A 12,516-nucleotide genomic window follows, 5' to 3' on the forward strand; every position below is an offset into this window, starting at 1 on the left:
CTTGAGAGCTCCCCTGGTTTTCATTCCTTTGCTTGGGTCTCCTATGATAAACTTTTGAGGATATTCTGGTTCACCTCTCCATTCATTTGGACGAATTGTACTTGTATGAGTAGTTGACTTCTTCGGATATTTTGCTTGACTGTTGTCAATCTCATTAGTTGACTCCATTACACCATCAAGTTTATTAGTCGACTCTTGAGATTTGCTTGTCTCCTGAATTTTTTGAATTTGATCTTCATCACCTACAATAATTATTTTCTCGGCCGAAGTGTTATTTTCATCAAAGATAACATGTACTGATTCTTCTACACATAGTGTGCGTTTATTATAGATTCTAAAGGATCTACTATTTAATGAATAACCTAGAAAAATACCTTCGTCACTTTTTGGATCGAATTTTCCAATTGTCCTTACCATTATTGTGAATGAAGCACTTGCTTCCAAACGGATAAAAGTAACTTATATTAGGTCGTTTACCTTTCCACAATTCATAAGGAGTCTTCTTCAGAATGGGTCTTATGAGGCATCGATTGAGAATGTGACATGATGTACTTACTCCTTCTGCCCAGAAGTGATTTGGCAATGAATATTCTAGTATCATAGTTCTTGTCATATCTTGTAAAGTCCTATTTTTTCGCTCAACAGCTCCATTCTGTTGGGGTGACCTTGGAGCAGAGAGAATTGTGGGTGTATCCTTGATCATTGCAGAAATCTTCAAATGCTCTGCTTTCAAAATCTCCTCCATGATTACTTTGAATTGTTGTAATAAGATACCCCTTTTCTCTTTTGACCTTTTTACAGAAGATCTCAAAATTTTTCAAAGCTTCATCTTTGTGAGATAGAAAAATCACCCAAGTAAAGTGTGAGTAATCATCAACAATAACAAAGGCATATTGTTTTTCTCCTATGCTAGCAGTTCTAGTGGGTCCAAATAAGTCCATATGAAGCAATTGCAAGGGCTTTGAAGCAGATACAATATCTTTATTTTTTAAAGAGCTTCTAGTTTCTTTACCAATCTGGCATGCATCACACACATGATTTCTAGAGAAATTGAGTTTAGGTAAACCAATAACTAAATCATGCTTGGAAAGTTTCTCTATCAGATGCAAGCTTGCATGACCAAGTTTCTTATGTCATAACCATGGATCATCATATATGGATGTTAAACAAATATGACCATTTATATTTTCAAAACCATCAAGAATATAGACATTTCCATACCTTTTACCTAGGAGGATTATTTTACATGTCTCATCTTCAATAGCACAGCCTATTTTCTTGGACTTTACTTCATACCCTGAGTTGCATAGCTGACTTATGCTCAGAAGATTATAGTTAAGTCCGTCAACAAGATAAACCTCAGTGATATCACGGTTATTATTGAAAGGAACTGTTCCGGTACCGACTATTTTTCCTTTTGAGTCATCACCAAAGTTGACACTTCCTCCGTCTATTTTTGTAACTTCTTTAAATAGGTTTTTGTCACCTGTCATGTAACTGGAACACGCACTATCTAAGTACCATTTTCCTTTGCGACTCCTTCTGTGGTGTTCCTGCAAAACATAATTATCACTTCCTTTTAGGTACCCAAGCTTGCTTGGGTCTTTGTTGGTTAGTATTATTGGACTCATGATTGTTTTTGGGTTTCCAAATCCATCCTGAGACATTTGATTTACGAAATCGACAAAAAGAATATTTATGTCCACTTTTGTTACAGTAGTGACACGTAAGTCCTGATCCATTTTTGGATCTTTCATTTATGTTAGTACTAGTGGACTCTGTTCTCGCTGGTCCTTCTCCAGTTGACTTGTAAGTCGCCCGGTTCGACTTGACAAAACTATGATTGGTGGATTTGCGCATGCCATTGAGTTGTATTTGCAATTCCTGAAACTCATCTTGAAGTACTTCTTTTTCAATTTCGCATACTTCAAGCTTGAATTTCCAGTCTTTTACTTCTTTGTTGAGTCTCTTTAGTTCATTCATCATTTTTTGAGACTATTTCAAAGTAAGGTCAAGAATATCCTGCAATTCATTACATCTTTCACAGTAATAAGATATTACCTCGCTTGTTTCACCTCGCACCATGAAACAGTTCTCATTGTCATCTTTGCATTCGTCATCTGAAATGTCCTCATCATTCCAGCACCCTAGGAGTTTGTTCATGTCATTTTCCAGAATTGTCATGAAACATAGATTTGCTATCTCTTTGTGTTCTGAACTGTCTTCATCACTCCAGCTTCCAAATGATTTGTTCTTGTTAAAACCTCTGGAAACCTTTCTTTTTAAGATCAGGACACTCAGCTTGAACATGCCCAAATCTTCCACACTCATAGCATTTGCCATCATTTTTGTCTTGTTTGTTATATTGCCTAGTTCTCCTAGGTGGTATCCTGCCTCTTCTTGTATTCATGTATCTCCTCATTAAACTATTCATGTTCCTTGATACCGTGGTAATTTCTTCTTGAATAGCTTCAAGGTCGTCATCAATATCATTGTCTGCTCTTTCAGTTGTAGCCTTGAAAGCAACTGTTTCCTTCTTTTCTTCTTGGTTTGTTTTCTTGAGATGAGTTTTCTCGAAGGCTATAAGTTCTCCTCGAAGTTCATCGTATGATAATTTGTTCAAATCCTATGATTTAAGTGTAACCACTTTTGTCTGCCAAGTAGTGGGTAAACTTCTCAAATTTTTCCTAACTTGATCACCACTTGAGTATGGTTTGCCAAAAGCTTTTAGATCGCTAATGATTTTGCTAAATCTGGCAAACATCTCTTCAATGGATTCTCCTTCTTTCATCTGGAAGAGTTCGTAGTCATGAACCAATATGTTGATATGGGTTTCTTTCACTTTACTGGTTCCTTCATAAGTAACTTCAAGTTTATCCCACATCTCTTTGGTTGTATCGCAACTGGAGATTTTCTCATATTCCTCACCACTTATAGCATTATAAAGCAGATTCCTTACTTTAGTATTAACTTGCACAACTACCATTTGTTCATCAGTATATTCATCTATATCTTCAGGATCAGTAGGTGGTTGAGCAGCAGCCGGCAGAGGAAAGTTCCCCTTTTTGATAACTCGCCCGACCTTGACATCATAAGACTTTGCGTATTTCCATACGCACTTTCCAATGAGAGAAATGTTGTCCATTGAAATATGGTGGCCTTACTTGCGATGTTCCTTCTTGGAAGAGTGCTCCGACAATAACTTGATTAGCCATGATCTTTTCTCACAAACTGTTAAGCAAAAGAAAAATGTGAGCCTTGCTCTGATACCAGTTGAAAGTACAAGAGGGGGTGAATTGCTTATTTTAAAATTAATTATTATAGGTTGACTGGTTTTCCAATTTGTCGACTAGATGTAATAGCGAGATAATAAGAAATGCATAATTAAAATACAGAAGTAAAGTGGAGGAATTAAAGACACCAAAGTTTTTATACTGGTTCGGATTCAATGTAAATCCTAGTCCAGTCCCCTTGGGTTGCAAGGGAGTTCTCTTTCAGTGATAGAGTTTCTTGAGTACAAAGTGAATGGTATAGTTTACACCAACAGCTCAGTTTCTATGTCACTCATCCTTTCTTGATACAATGCCTCACCATTATTTTTCTCTCTTTCTTCTCTAACTTGTTACACAGCAGATCTAGTAGAGCTACAATGTTTGTTTGAAGTAGAACAAAGAGAGGGTAAATGGTTTGATCAAAGTATGTCTCTCTAAGACTTAAGGTTGCGTATAAATACTTTGTAGGAGACCGTCACTGAAGAGATTTGACAACCCAAGAGATTTGATCCTTGGAAAGAAATTGATTCTTTCCAATAATAAGGTTAATTCCCGTTACTTTTCCTTGATGTGTGGACTTTGACAGCTTTCCATTTTTAAGTCTTGATAGCGCCGGATGTGCTCCTTAATTCCGAGGCTTTCCATTAATAGCTACTGATTGATTATCTTGCCGGATCTTCAATGCTTCTTTTCCTTTTTAACTCTTCAATCAATCTTTGATTAATTTCTTCCTTCAGCTTTGATTGTTTCTCTTTGTGCACTTCGATCTTGGTTGATTTCCTTGAGTCCCTACACCAAAAGAAATTATATTATTTTTTCATCATTAAAACTAAAACCTAACAGGAGCGCCACCTGGCTGGCCTCCACCTCTAGGACGGCATCTACCCACCTACCCTCCGCCTCTGGGCGACCAGACGGTTGGTGTGGCAGCTGGTGATGAAATCATAGGTTGTTGACCCTACTGCACTGCCTTGCCCCGAAGCCTGGGGAAGAACCTCCTCACATGACCATGATCCCCCCACTCGAAACAACCTCTCGGTACAGTGGACTGCTGACCTAAAGTCTGACCTTGATGACCTGAAGGCCCACTGGAGGAACCCTGAATAGTTGGTGGGCGGTAGGAGCTCTCTGGCATGGCGCTAAAATAGGGCCGCACTGGAACACCCCAAGGAGGTAGTGGTGCTGGATATGTGGGCCTGCTAGACTGACCCCTCACAAACTGACCTCAGTCCCCAGCTGAAGCACCATTGAACCCTCCAGAATATCGAAACTGCTTATCCCTCGTCACCTGCTCTCGGCTCCACTGACCAACACTCTCGATCCTCCGAGCTATCTCCATAACTAGCTCGTACGAAGTCCCCATCTCAATATCTCGGGCCACAGTGGCCTGGATAGCAGAGTGCAAACCTGCAACAAACCTCTGCACTCTCTCTGCATCGGTAGGAAATATCATAAGTGCATGGCGAGACAACTCAGAGAATCTCGCCTCATAGTAGGTCACCGACATATGGCCCTGCTGGAGCTGCTCGAACTGAAATCGCAACTCTTCCCTCTGAGAGGGTGGAATATATCTGTCCAAGAAGAGGCGTGTAAACTGGTCCCAAGTCATGGGAGGATAACCTGCTGGTCTGCCGAGAAGATAGGACTGCCACCATCTACGGGCCCTACCCTCCAGTTGAAAAGTGGTGAGGTCCACCCCGTGGGACTCCAATATCCTCATGTTGTGCAGTCTGTCCCTGCACCAATCAATAAAGTCCTGGGGTTCCTCATGTCACTCACCTACAAATACAAGAGGATCTAGCCTGGTCCATCTATCCAATATCTTCTGCGGCTCGCCGGCCGCAGCTGGTCTAGGCTCAGGTATAGCTGCTGCAACTGGCTGAGCTCCGCCCACGGGTAGTGCACCCGGGGTCTGATATACGGCAGTTGTATGCCCTGGAGCCTGAGCGGTAAGGGCCTGTGCCCCCCTCCCGCCTGAGATATGGCTGGATCCACTGGAAATAAACCAGCCTGAGTCATAGAATTCAAGAACCGCAGCATACGACCCATGACTGCATGGAATCCTGGCGCGGACATGAAATCCACTGGGACTGGCTCTGCTGCAGGCACCTCGCCCTGCTCCTCAATAATAGGATCCTCTACTGGATCCACTGGTGGCACAACTGGGGCAACTCTGGGATGTCCTAGTCCTCTACCACGAGCTGGAGCCCTCCCTCGGCCTTTGCCTCGGCCTCTAGCAATAGGGGGAGAAACTTCTCCATGATCGGGTACATCTGTCGCGCGCATTCTCACCATCTGTGAGAGAATAAGAGAAAGATACTTAGCACAATATCAACTGCACGATAGGAGATGAAGAAAGAGTAGTTTCCTAACACCCTATAGCCTCTCGAAGATAAGTACGGACGTCTCGCACCGATTCGCAAGACTCTATTATACCTACTCATAACTTGTGAGACCTACGTGAACCAATTGCTCTGATACCATATTTTCACGACCCATTTCCTACTATAGGTCGTGATGGCACCCAATGTCGCTGCTAGGCAAGCCAACGGTGAACTAACCATGTAATTGTTCTTTTTAATAAATTTTCAAGTAGTTAAATTTCATTTATTAAGAAAATAAGGAGTAGAAAATTCAATAAAATAAAGTGAAAGCTAACGAGTGAGCAAATGCAGTAAAATAAATGCTTCAAAATCATAAAGTCTACTAGCATGTGTTTCAAGACCTGGTGTCACAAGTGTATGAGCACTAGTAGAAAATACAAAACTCTAAACTACTGTCTGAAATAGAGTTTACAGAAAATAAGTGCAAAAGAGAGACTCCCGGTGCTGCAGAACGAACTCAGAGAGCAGCTCACCACTAGGCCTCGGGGTAACAAGGGTGCGCGCCGCAATGACTGCCAGATGCACCTGCCTCAGATCCTCCACGATTAGTGCAGAAGTGTAGCGTGAGTACATAAATAACATGTACCCAGTAAGTATCCAGCCTAACCTAGAAGAAGTAGTGACCAGGGGTCCATATCGATACTTACTATGGGCTAATAATGGGCTAATAATAAAATACAGGAATGCTAAATAGACATAGAATATGTGAATAATACTATTAACAGAAAGACAACGGTGATTAAATAATTCTTTAACTAATAGTAAATTCCAAAAAGCCTTCCACTAACACATGTTAATTCCCAATAAACTCCAAACAATTAAATAAATTATAATCTCTCAATACATAAAAATAATATCAAGTGCATTCGGGCTCCAAGCATTAACACGCACGATTTATGCAGAGGTCGTACGACCCGATCCAGAATAATGTGTACAGTGCCGAGGGTCGAGCAGCACGAACCATAGATGCATCTATTATACTGCTGAGGCGTTCTGCCCGCTCCACACGAAAAGAGGATACATTATGAACATCCGATTTAAAAGCTATTATAAGGCTAATACACAAAGAAGCACAATTTCTATTAACGGTCAAGTAACCCGCCAACACTCAAGTAAGTGAAATTCGGTCTTTACAAATCCTTTATCAAGTTTCAATATAATTTAAGCACTTTAATTAGCAAGTAGGGTGTAAATATTATAAGTATTCCATGATTTGGGTCCTAAACTACCCAGAATTAAGCATGATTAGTAGCTACGCACGGACTCTCGTCACCTCATGCGTACGTAGCCTCCCTCCCCCCACCCACAATTAGAAACAAATAGTAATTTACATCACGTATGGGATAATTCCCTCTTACAAGGTTAGGCAAAAGACTTACTCTCAAAGCTCTCTTTCCGGCCACAAATTCACTCTAAGGACCCAACTTTGTGCCGAACAATCCGAAATTAGCCAAATGTTATATAAAATAATCAATATACGCTCAAAAGTTAATAATTTAGCTAGTAGAGTAATAACCCAACCCAAATTGAAAGATTCTTAAAATTTATCCCTCCCCCCAATTCACCCCGGGCCCACGTGCTCGGATTTCGGAAATTTTCGAAGATAATTATTACCCATAATCTCAGAACTCAAATATATAATTTTTCACCCAATTCCATAACCATTTTTATGGTTAAATCCCATTTTATCAATACCTAAGTTTTTCAACTAAACCTACAATTTTTATACTTTATATGCTAAGAATCTACCCAAAATACATGTATTAAACTCATCTCATATAGAAATTACTTACCTCAAAGTGCTAGGTGAAAATCACTCTTTAAAGAGCTCCAAAATCGCCCAAGAGATGAAACAAATGAGCTAAAATTACCTAAGTCCCGACATTAAAAACCCTCACTACCTCCAGCGATTTCCGCTTCTGCGGACTTTGGGTCGCACCCGCGACGCCGCTTCTGTGGGCAAAGGACCGCTTCTGCAAAACACACATAGCCTAACACTGGGCGCACCTGCGGAAGGGAACTGCACCTGCGAGCCCGCTTCTGCAGCTCGCCCCTCGCACTTGCGACCTTGCCCACACTGGCCCCCGTCCGCTTCTGCAGATTTTCCTCCGCTCCTGCGGGCACGCGCCTCTGGACCAAGTCCGCTTCTGCGACCCCAGGTTACCTTAGCCATTTCCGCATCGGCGGCCACGCTCCGCAGCCGCGACCACGCAGGTGCGGAATTTTCCTCGCACATGCGCTTCTAGGCCATCTCCACCAGCCTCGCACCCGCGATGAACCAACCGCACATGAGGCCATTCCCTCCGCAGGTGTGAAAACACCGGGTTCAGCAGCAGCAGCACTCCCAAATTTTCAAGGTTCCAATCCGTTTTTGATTCGAATTTCACCTGAGGCCCCCGGAACCCCGTCCGAGCATACCAACAAGTTTGTAAACATACTACGGACCTGCTCGACCTCTCGAAACCCAAAAAACAACATCAAAACTAAGAATCACAATCCAAAACCAAATAGAATCAACTTATGAACTTCAAGTTCTTCTAACCTACTCCGAATGCGTCGAATCATACTTAAACTACTCGGAATGACACCAAATTTTGCGTGCAAGTCTTAAATCACCGTATGGAACTATTCTCATGCTCGGAATCTCAATCGGACCTCAATAATACCAAATCCTACTTCAAGCCAAATTTAAAGAAGTTTAAAACCTTCAATGCACCAACTTTCAACTTTATGCGCCGAAACACTCCCGGGTCATCCAAAACTTGATCCGAACATACGTCCAAGTCCAAAATCATCATACAAACCTATTGGGATCATCAAATCCCGATTCTAAGGTCGTTTACTATAAATGTTGACCCAAGTCAAACTTAACCATTTAAAGCCAATATTAAGGAACTAAGTGTTCCGATTTCGACCTGAACCCTTCCAAGCCCAAACTAACCGTCCCCGCAAGTCATAAAACAGTAAAAGCACATACGGGGAGTCTTAATTAGGAAAACGGGGTCTAGAAGGCAAAATGACCGGTCGAGTCGTTACACTTAATTTCAGTCTTACTTCTTTATTATTTCGAGGTCAAATCGATTCGCTTGTCTATGAACCATGTTACAAATTCAACGGTACCATTTTATGGATAAACAACTACATCTAATTAATACACGTGTCTCCCTCTTTTAATCTACTCAATACACGTGGTTATTATATCTACACCTAGAACCCTTTCTAAATGGGAACACTCCACTTTCCCAATTTCTGCTGAATTACTCTAGGTCGTAACAACAGGAGGCTTTTACCAAGAGCAAATTCATGTTTTTAAGTAGGTACAGAATATTAACGCATCCACAACATATTGTGACAATGGTTCAGAATTATGGACCGCGTTAGTATTTTTTGATATCTTTTTATTTCCTGGTACAACTCAAAACAGAGCAGTGTAAGTAGGGTTTTGATTTTCCTGGTCCGTGGAGTACTATATTTTGTACTGAATTTTTAATTTATTAGAACTCATTTTCTCGAAGAAATGGAAAAAAACTTATAAAAGAAATAAATCATTTTCATATGCATTATCCTTTCCTTGTAGGAATAGTCTTTGACATCTATAAATTGAGGATCTCTATTTTTTCACAACAATAATAATAACATTTACAATGTAGTCATTAAAGAATTTTATTTATGGGGAGATTTTTCTCTCAATAAATTTTTATTTTATATTATTTTTTATATGTAGGTCAATTGACCAAACCCCCATTATAATATTATATTTTAATATAATTCTTTTATTGTCTGATTCATCGTCCACTAAGCTTTGTATTGTTAGCTTTCGCATGCACTATGTTATTTCGATCCCAACATAAACATTCACCCACCATTTTCCCAGTTTGATTAATGAAAAATACTCCCAAATTTCACTCTGTTAGGGAGTTCTTTTCTTTTCATTGAAACTTTGTGTCTGTTTGTGTAATAAGATGTCTATCTATATAGAAAAGGTATGGTTGCACTGTGAAAACAAGAATTCCGAATTCCAACGAAGCGGTTAAGAAAAATCTGCAAGTATAAACGCTGTCTTTATTGTATCCGGCAGAGAAAGTTGATTTCAGGCCTCAAAATCTTTCTTGATTTGGTTTTCCTTTTAGTTTTATTATACTATACTAATATCTCGACACGCGTATTGTATGTCTATATTGTTGTAAAATAGATTACTATTAAAATAAAGTTTTGAGTTAAAGAAATATACAGTCAAACCTCTCTGTAGAAATGATTCTTTATAATAATACTTCATTATTACGGCCAAGAGTTGAGTATAATCTCTCATATTATGTTATAATATATGTTCTCTATAGCAGCACTTTATTATAGCAATAAAAAAATTTGGAAATAAAAGAGGTTGTTTTGGAGAGTTCGACCGTAAATGAAAGACTAAAGTATAAGTTTGTGAAAGTTTATGTGATTAATCAATATGGATTAGCTTATTTTTTGAGGTCTAAGATTGGATAAACTACAATGTGGATCCAAACAAATGGGATCCATATTATGTGATATACTGATGCCTAATTAAATGGCTAAATTTATGTATTTGGATCTAGTTGCACAACAGCAGCACTCATTTTTGTTGGGTCCATGGAACTTGCAGGTAATGTTGTCCTAAATAAAGCAGTAAGCATTTGAAATACCACGCCAATGCAATATCTACCAAATAATTCCTTACTAAAGACTGATTGGATTCAAAAGCAGATCTGTATATAATGATTCATTTTCTTTTTTTAATTCATGCTTTGCTGCAACAACCGAACTGAGGACATTCTCAGCAGCAATATACAAAGCAATCTCACCCTCCTCATTTTGCTTACATAACAATTTTTTTTTTAGAGCAAAGTTCATTTGTAGTCACTAGGGCCAAACTTATATCACCTGATAGTCACAAAATAATCTCATGCAATTAACAGCCCAAAATTAATTAAAAGGTTAGTCCAAGACCACTGCCACTCAAAACCCTAACTTCCTTCTCCCTCAGCGATCATACCCTTTTTCCTCAGCCGAAGAAACTGCTGCCGAATGCCGCCGTCGCAAGCGCCGCCTCCGTATTGAACCACCAATCAACGCCCTCCCTCGTGATCCACTCCCGAGGGGACTGCCTTCACCTGATGACCGTCGTATCCTGTATTGCTCCATTTACGCAAATTGGACCATAGAAAATGGTTCCTGTATTGGAAGGAATACAAAATATGGAATATGAACACCATGTTGGATGGAGAGGAGGGAGTCATTTTGGCAGAAATTTTTAAGCCAAGGTGCCATATTTTGCTGGGAATGGTGGAGTTTTATTGAAGAAAGACCATATTTGGTTAGATTTGGGGCAGTGAAAAAATGTGTAAAGTATCTACCATAGAGTTAGGGCAAAACTGTTACCGTATTTGCTACTTAGGAGGAGTGGTAGAGTTAAATTTGCAGCAAATAGTGTGCTAATAAATCTTCCATTGTAATTTTTGATTTTTTTTTCCCTTTTTTTTTTTTATTATTATTAGTTCTCTCTTTTTTGGTTTGATTTGTTGTCATTTCAGAGATCGATATTAGGAATTTTGTCCTGCATATTCCAAATTACTGCTTAAACTTTATTTGTTGTCATTGGCTAAAGAGAGAGGGGCAACCACCCTTTGAATAAAAATCCCAAGCTCTCTGTTATTGCCTCATTTTTTTTTCTGGGCTAACTTTCTTTGCTAGGAAAATCCTTTGGTTTTCACCAGTCTACATGTATGTCATTAGTTAATTTTGATGGGAATCATAATTTCAGGTCCACCATTAGTATATATTTACATGGATATTTATGTATTTCTTTCGGTGAAAATAGATTTGAATATTGGTATATTACAAAATATATACAAAATAGACTGTCACTATACAAAAATTATACAAAATAAACTGTTACTATACAATTTATATATAATAAACTGTAACTATACAAAACATATACATAAATAAATTGTCATTATACAAAAAATATACTAAATAGAATGTTACTATACAAAATTTATACAAAATAGATTGTCACTATAAAAAAATATGCTAAATAGACTGTCACTATACAATTTATATACAATAGACTATCACTATACAAAATATATACAAAATAGACGGTCACTATATAAAATATATACTAAATAGACTGTTACTATACAAAAAAATATACAAAATAGACTGTCACTATACAAAATAGACCGTCAATATACAAAAAATATACAAAACAGACTGTCATTATACAAAAAATATACAAAATAGATATTTCGGGCTATTAGATGCAATAAGTTTGGGCCGAAGGGCCATTTCGTCTCCGTGGAAAAAAATATGGGTTATCAAAATTTTGAGGGGGTTATAGAGGGTAGTTTTTTCATTTTTTTTAAGCCTTCCTTATATATCAAACTTCTGAACCTTATGAGAAAACCACCCATTGTATAAGATGTCAGCTGCCGTGAATAACTATTTTGAACTACAGTTAAACTTCTCTATAAAGCCTCATTTGTTTCGAATTTTTTTGGCTGTTATAGTGAAGTGATGTTATAGAGAATATATATTATGACATAACATGAAAGATTTGTTCCAAAGAAAACTTGGTCATTATAGTGAGGTGTTATTATAATGAAAAACTTTTATAGAGAGGTCTGATTATATTAAAGGTTAATCAAGAACGCCCATGAATAATATCAAAAGTTAGAAACAATAACCCTGCATTTTTTGAAGTTGATATAATGAACAGAAGTGATTTAAGTGAATCAATAACAGAGTCACAACTCTTCTTGTTTCAGTCATTAGTATAAGGTCATTTGCAATAGGGGAAAAAAAGAAGCATTGGATCAGAACCACATCTACAA

General features: G+C 38.6%; 1 protein-coding gene across 1 annotated transcript; it reads right to left on the reverse strand.

Annotated features, from left to right (window-relative positions):
- Nucleotides 1–2,626: 2,626 nt before the first annotated feature.
- Nucleotides 2,627–3,145, reverse strand: LOC138902873 (uncharacterized). The gene has a single exon (XM_070190775.1). It carries the CDS (start codon nucleotides 3,143–3,145, stop codon nucleotides 2,627–2,629), a length of 519 nt encoding a protein of 172 aa, XP_070046876.1.
- Between the last annotated feature and the right edge of the window lie 9,371 nt (nucleotides 3,146–12,516).

Source organism: Nicotiana tomentosiformis, chromosome 12 (assembly GCF_000390325.3).
Source record: "Nicotiana tomentosiformis chromosome 12, ASM39032v3, whole genome shotgun sequence".
In the NCBI taxonomy this organism is placed as follows: Eukaryota; Viridiplantae; Streptophyta; class Magnoliopsida; order Solanales; family Solanaceae; genus Nicotiana; species Nicotiana tomentosiformis.

Bases quoted from the DNA above. Each gene is read 5' to 3' on its own strand.
- LOC138902873 (XM_070190775.1), bottom strand. From the start codon at position 3,145: ATGGACAACATTTCTCTCATTGGAAAGTGCGTATGGAAATACGCAAAG.